General features: G+C 35.9%; 1 protein-coding gene across 1 annotated transcript; it reads right to left on the bottom strand.

Annotated features, from left to right (window-relative positions):
• Positions 1-303: 303 nt before the first annotated feature.
• On the bottom strand, positions 304-1,928 carry LOC100260877 (trans-resveratrol di-O-methyltransferase-like). The gene is made up of 2 exons (XM_003633200.3): positions 1,144-1,928; positions 304-761 (listed from the first exon to the last, which is right to left on the bottom strand). The coding sequence occupies exons 1-2, from the start codon at positions 1,912-1,914 to the stop codon at positions 459-461; spliced, it is 1,074 nt and encodes a 357-aa protein (XP_003633248.1). The 5' UTR covers positions 1,915-1,928; the 3' UTR covers positions 304-458.
• Positions 1,929-7,700: the final 5,772 nt, after the last annotated feature.

Below are 7,700 nucleotides of genomic sequence, written 5' to 3'. Positions count from 1 at the left end.
TTCACATTTTTCGAGAACCAAACACGTATTTCAATCTACAACCATTTCATGAGCCAACTTTGTTTGAACTTACAGATGGGTTTAATAAAGTGGAAAGGTAATTTTTTTTTCCCTTTTTTTTTTCTTTTTTTGATAAATTGAGGGAAAAACATAAAGAATGAGATTCAAATAACAAGTAATTTTTCTAAAATTTTAAACCTGTAGAATTAAGGCACACAATCATGCACCCTAATACTACTCCCATGAACCACCAAATTTAATATTACAGAAAATAATAATTCATTACTCCAAAACAAACGCATAGATTATATGAAGAAATTCATTATTATTATTGAAATTCATAGAACAAAGATGAACAGTACTTCTGCCCAATCAAACAGAACAAGAACCATCTTAATCATAGCAGACTTTGAGAATTAAATACGCATAAATGTGCCATACTATAAAGAAATAGAGCATCAAGGATAGACCTCAATGAGGGACCTCAAACCCAAAATGGGAGTTATCTTGTAGTGACTGAAACCAGCATCCAAGAAAAGCTTCTCCCATTCGTTCTCGTCCCTCTCTCTACCCGCGGCGAAAATCATCATCGTCATATCAAAGAACAGCTGTGTTTCTATGGACTTGTAGTCTCCTTGATTCTTCATCATGATCATGTCTATGATAATCACCTTTCCTCCGTTTTCCTTGCTCGGAATTGCTTCCCTGCATCGCTTTAGTATCTTCACGCATTCTTCATCGCTCCAGTCGTGCAGTATCCACTAGTCATTTGAATTCCAGTTAGACATGGAAGTATATATATATCATTTCCTAGGAGTTTTATCCACTTAAATACATTTTAATTAGGTTCGGATGGAGAAAGCTTCACCAGAAATCCAATTCAATTCATGTCCATGGATAAGAACTAACTATGAAAGAGCCACATGATGAATTCGACACTTAATATTTTGTCATCGGTGTGACCTTATTTCAGTTAGCTTTTCCAGCCGAACCCCTATAAAATATAACTTGTAGCATATTTGAACCCGGACTGACTGACAACGTAGAATGAATTTTTCTTTTTTGGACATTTTTTAAAAATCTTTCTTATTCTTTGTGATCCGGACAACGTTATGTAACTGACAAGAGAAACTTGGGGTATACCTTGAGTAAAATTGCATCTGCAGGAGGAATTGCCTCAAAGATATCACCTGCAAAGTAGTTCAAGTTCTTGCTCCCTTGCAAGCCAGCAACCACGTGGGGGAGATCTAACACGGTGCAGTTCAAATGTGGGAAAGCGTTAGCAATGGCCTTGGCCACTTGTCCGGTGCCACCCCCTACATCAACTAATGAGTTCAGCCCCTCAAATACGCCCTTGCCCTCCTTAAGCAGCACGCTGGTGACTAAGCGAGCATCGCTAGCCATGGCTTCATTGAAGAAATTGTTGAGCTGAGGTTCATGGCCGGCATAATCCCAAAATGGCCGCTCATGAGCAGTGTGGAACGGAGTAGGATCATCATTTTGAAACCAAGCACTCAGATAATGCCATGGTTTAGTTAAAATTGGGTCGAGCATGGCAAGCAACAAGGGCCTTATGCTCAAGGAGTCATCCATTAGAAGGAGCCTAGAGGCATCTGTAAGCACATACCCCTCTTCTTCCTCACCTTGTTGGACACTTTGCGCAGCAAGGAAGCCAGAATGAACGAGAATGCGCATGAGACGGTACACGCACTGACTCCTTTTAGGGTGGACTGGGAGCTTAGCAACCAGCTCAGGAAGAGTCATGGGCTTGCCATGGTTGTGGATGATGTCTGGGATGCCTAGTTGAATGGCACATTTTAGTGACACGGACTTTATGAAGTTTAATATATGGTTCCAGACATGAGCTTGAGCATGAAGCAGCTCAGCTGATATCTCACCGTTTGCGAAATCCATGTATCTCACACCAATCTCTTAACGCTGATTTTTACGTATTCCAACCTTGAACCTCGACCTCTTTATATAGCCAAGGCACGTAATTTTCCAAACGCCATTGAAAGAGAAACGTTGCGTTCTGTGTATAAGAGTGGGTCCTAACATTAAAATCATTATACACGTGTTTGATTAGTGAATGGGCAGAGAGAGTGAAAGACAACTGTGGTGTACTTTTGTGTGCAGATGTCGCAGATGACCCAGAGTGACATCGTACTGTCGTTGAACTGACCGGGCCGCCGATTTGGACCCGTTGTGTACAAAGCTCTTTTATTTGCTTTACATGTGGGATTCGTGGGAGGGAGGAACGGGAAACCAACCTCCAGTTCAAGAGGCAAGGACAACACCACACTGCTACTCCTGCTTTTTTGCCAATCTTCAAACAACAACAAATTATATAGCAATAATATTTTCAAATTTCTAACATGAGTTGATTTAAAACAAATTAAAGTTTTTTGTGAAACATGAGTTGATTTAAAAGGCTAATAATGGTACAATGATAGTCACATATCTACGTTGACTTCACTGAGATAATAATTAACAATTTTAACTCCTATAGATCGGATTTCAAAAACCATGCACAAATTTTAACTTCCAAATTTTTTCTTGAGTTTCACCAAAATTGGCAAAATGTGTCTTCTTTAAAAAATATATATATAAATTTATAAATTATGCTGATACTAAAATTCTATTATATAAAGATGGATTTTCACATTTTTCTCACTTCCTGCATTAAGATGTATTAATTGTATTATTACCATCATTATCGTCATTATTATTAACCAATCTAAAAAGCATATATTTTTTTTTTTGGTCTTTTTGTGCAAAGAGACATTTTGTGAGTAAAACAAATTCTAGAAGACTTTTTTTTTTCCTTATTAAATTTATAAGATTTATAAGTTTTATTATAAAAATTATTGACAATAAAAACACATTAATCATGCTAATTGTATAAGACCCTGCTAATCATATTGGGTTTGTTAGAAGATGCATGTAAAAATATAATACATCACAACATGATCTAATTTCATTTTTAGCAATTACATACAAATATTTATTTATTTTTGTTACTATAATATTTTTCTTGACAATTATATTGAGAAATAAAGTAATTTCAACTTTGTGAAGTCAATATAATAAATATAATTTAATTACAAAAATGGAATAATATTTTGTAAAATTATTATATTATTATATTATAAATATAATGAACCCCCACGTCCCACTACATCCCCACCACACCCTGTTTTAATCTAGGAATTTATACATTCCTCTTTGGCAATTGGCTTGGCTGACATCATTCAAAATTGTCTCAATGAAACCAAGAATATTTAAAACGTTAGGAACATCTACCTATTTAATTATGATTTATGTAAAACGTGTGAACCTTTCTCTAGAAGATGTGGAATGGGTTTAAGTACAAAATTTTCATTTAAAACGTTTAGGTTGTATTTAATTATTTTTATTGGTTCAAATTTAATAGGCTTTGAGTGGACCTGCGTTTTTCACGTATGTTCCCACTTGAACGGTGAAACTCGTTTTTTTATTGTGAAAAAAATGATTTTCTTAAAAAGACTAAGAGTCGTAGTTTATTCTAGTTTTTTTTAAAAGGAAAATAAAAAATAAAAATAAAAACTTTGTGTGACTTCTTATTTAAAAAAGACATGTCTGTAAAAATTGAATTTAAATCATCGTACTTATTGAGAAGAAATGGTGATAAATCGTAATATTACTCTAAACTCATATACTTACGGTCTCTACTAAACGAATTAAATAAATTATGATAATTAATTAATTAATCATGAATACTAAGATAAAAAGAAGAAATCAATATATACAAAGATGACGATAAAATCTAATTACAAGAATATATAAAATAAATGACAAGAATTATGCAAAATGATTTATTGAACTAATTAAAAAAAATATTTCAAAAAATTAGTTTTCAAGAAATTTTAAAGGATTTTATTAAAAACAATTTTGAATTAGTAATTTTAATTTATTTTTAACAAATGATTTGATATAATTTTATTGGTTTTAATTTTTTTATTTAAAAAAATCTATTTACACTTATTGTTACTAAAAGAATTTATTAAAAACAATTTTATAAAAAAGAGAAATTTGATTTAATTTATAAGAAAATGGTTTTTAATTACCTTTGCTAGGAAATGAATTGTTACAATTTTATTTATAAAAGTATTTCAATTTAATTTTTATTGGGAAAAGTATCTTTTTATAAATTATTTAGAAAAAAAGATTTTTGTGACTTTATCTATAAAAAAAAAATATTTCAATTAAATAAATAAGACTTATTTTCAAAAATATTGAAATTCAACCCAATTTTATAAATAATAAAAAATTATTATTAGGCAAATGAAATATCTTACAACATGATGTAATTTCATTTTTAGCAATTACATACTAAGGTACAGTCCCAAAAAATATTTGGTGGACCTCTTAAGCACTCAAGAGAACCACATAATGGCATGGTTTAAGGGTCACAAAGGAAGACCCAAGACTTAGGAGAGGTTGAGTTCAGGTTTAGCTAAGGTAGTACCTAGGTCCCTTATGATAGTACCTAAGGGCCATTAAGGTAGTACCTAAGGGCTCTTAAGGTAGTACCTAAGGTACAATCCCAAAAAACCATTAGTGAACCTCTTGAGCACTCAAGAAAACCGCATAATGGCATGGTTTAAGGGTCACAAAGGAAGGCTCGATGCTTGGGAGATGTTGAGTTCAAGTTTAGTTAAGGTAGTACCTAGGGTCCCTTAAGGTAGTACCTAAGGGCTCTGAAGGTAGTACCTAAGGTACAGTCCAAAAAAACCATTGGTGGGCCATTTGAGCACACAAGAGAACCACATAATGACATGGTTTAAGGGTCACAAAAGAAGGCCCGAGGCTTAGGAGAGGTCGAGTTCAAGTTTAACTAAGGTAGTACTTAAGGTACAGTCCTAAAAAACCTTTGGTGGACCTCTTGAGCACTTAAGAGAACCACATAATGGCATGGTCTAAGGGTCACAAAGGAAGGCCCGAGGCTTGGGAGAGGTTGAGTTCAGGTTTAGCTAAGGTAGTATGGCCCGAGGCTTGGGAAAGGTTGAGTTCAGGTTTAGCTAAGGTAGTACCTAGGTCCCTTAAGGTAGTACCTAAGGGCCATTAAGGTAGTACCTAAGGGCCATTAAGGTAGTACCTAAGGGCTCTTAAGGTAATACCTAAGGTACAGTCCCAAAAAACCATTGGTGGACCTCTTGAGCACTCAAGAGAACCACATAATGGCATGATTTAAGGGTCACAAAGGAAGCCCCGAGGCTTGGGAGATCTTGAGTTCAAGTTTAGCTAAGATAGTACCTAGGGTCCCTTAAGGTAGTATTTAAGGGTCATTAAGGTAGTACCTAAGGGCTCTTAAGGTAGTACCTAAGGTACAGTCCCAAAAAACCATTGGTGGGCCACTTGAGTACACAAGAGAACCACATAATGGCATGGTCTAAGGGTCACAAAGGAAGGCCCGAGACTTGGGAGAGGCCGAGTTCAAGTTTAGCTAAGGTAATACTCAGGGTCCCTTAAGATAGTACCTAAAGACCATTAAGGTAGTACCTAAGGTATAGTCCCAAAAAACCTTTGGTGGACCTCTTGAGCACTCAAGAGAACTATATAATGGTATGGTATAAGGGTCACAAAGGAAGGCCTGAGGCTTGGGAGAGGTTGAGTTCAGGTTTAGCTAAGGTAGTACCTAGGGTCCCTTAAAGTAGTACCTAAAGGCCATTAAGGTAGTACCTAAGGGCTTTTAAGGTAGTATCTAAGGTACAGTCCCAAAAAATCATTGGTGGGCCATTTGAGCACACAAAAGAACCACATAATGACATGGTTTAAGGGTCACAAAGGAAGGCCCGAGGGTTGGGAGAGGTCGAGTTCAAGTTTAGCTAAGGTAGTACCTATGGTCCCTTAAGGTAGTACCTAAAGGTCATTAAGGTAGTACCTAAGGGCTTTTAAGGCAATACCTAAGGTATAGTCCCAAAAAACCTTTGGTTGACCTCTTGAGCACTCAAGAAAACCACATAATGACATGGTCTAAGGGTCACAAAGGAAGGCCCGAGGCTTGGGAGAGGTTGAGTTAAGGTTTAGCTAAGGTAATACCTACGGTCCCTTAAGGTAGTACCTAAGGTACAATCGCAAAAAACCTTTGGTGAACCACTTGAGCACTCAAGAGAACCACATAATGACATGGTCTAAGGGTCACAAAACCCATATTCCAGTTTCTTTGGGTTTGATTCCCATATAACCTTCAAATGGGCCTCCCGAAACACAATTTTCCCTTCATAATAAGTACTTGTAAAATCCAATCATTCTTTTCTTCAAAACTGATATTTTCATTTATAAAGAACCTTTCCACAAGAAAGTAGTTGGACAACAAGTACTCGACTTTCTTCTTTGTTGTTGCCTTTATACAATTGTAGTCCAAAATAAAGCCCATTCTAAACCGACTCTATCATTTTGCTAGAACAGAAGAAAACATGTATCAATCAACATATAGGTCATGGGATTAATGATCAGGGTGCAGAGGCACCTTTTATCGGTTGGAAGCAGTAGCATGCATATGCTATACACCAAGGGCCACAAACCCATGATGTAGCACAGAGACACAAGCACATCATTCATACTGAACCCATCATTTCCCTTCAAATTCAGCATTTTTTTTCAAGAAATACACATCCCTTAACTGACAAAGGCACAAACAGTGTGTTCATTTCCTCGATTAATTATACATCAATGTGTCCCATATAAAATAACTGCTATCATGGAACTATAACTAGAATTTGAAATGGGTTTCTAGCCCTAGTGCTCATCAGGATTTTCCAAATTAATGAAATAAGCACAACAACAAGAAAACCATATCCCATCAAATTAAACAAACACAAAAGTAAAACAAAAGCACTTTTCTTTAGTATGAAATGGTTGCAGTCCATGGTATCGGAGTTTGGTCAGGAGTGAGGTTGAAAACATAGTAGATGAGTCCAACCCACAACACGAAAAGCAAAGCTGATGTTGTCCAGTCACCTCCATCCCCACCATCTCCGTTATCACTCTCCAATTTAGCTTAATTTTCAATAGTTGAGTTTTTTGGATTCTGAGTGTTGAAGGAGCTATAATAGATATGAAGGCCACCCATTTTCTGAAATGTAGAAATTGGGTGTTTGGGTTTGGGATTCTGATAAATGAGATTTTGGAGTTGGGGTTGCGGGTTTTGAGATAAACGAATAGGAGAGCAAAGAAGTTGCAGGAAATGAGGGTGGTGCTGGCTAACATGCTGGGCTACGGTGAAATTCACACAATATTGATAGGGAAAGTTGTTCAGGTCGGGTTTCCTTGTGCTTTGAGAATGAGTTCAAGTTTCAAATTGTTCTACTGATATGGGGATGATTTGCTGATGACATGGAGAAATTTAGGGGCAATCTAGGAAGAGGAAAAATAAACAGTAGATAGTGCATGTTTTGGATATTACTTTACCTATTAGTAGTTGGATCTCATATTTGGTATATTTGGGTTATCAAAATCACATATTTTCCACACCAACAACCCAAAACCTAACTTTTGATTTTTCTTAACCATTTGAAATAGCAACGTTGAGTTCTGGGTATAAGATTAGGTCCTAATATTAAAAACATTATACACTTGTTTGCCCAGTGAATGGGTAGAGAGAGTGAAAGACAATTGTGGTGTACTTTTTGTGAACAGATGCAGCACGGGGCCTAGAG

This window comes from Vitis vinifera, chromosome 12, assembly GCF_030704535.1.
Source record: "Vitis vinifera cultivar Pinot Noir 40024 chromosome 12, ASM3070453v1".
Lineage (NCBI taxonomy): Eukaryota > Viridiplantae > Streptophyta > Magnoliopsida > Vitales > Vitaceae > Vitis > Vitis vinifera.
Note: the sequence above shows the minus strand (reverse complement) of the source record. Positions and strands in the feature narration are given on the sequence as shown.

Bases quoted from the DNA above. Each gene is read 5' to 3' on its own strand.
- LOC100260877 (XM_003633200.3), bottom strand. From the start codon at position 1,914: ATGGATTTCGCAAACGGTGAGATATCAGCTGAGCTGCTTCATGCTCAA. The intron at 762-1,143 runs GTATACCCCAAG...TCAAATGACTAG, and splicing joins CAGATGCAATTTTACTCAAG to TGGATACTGCACGACTGGAG.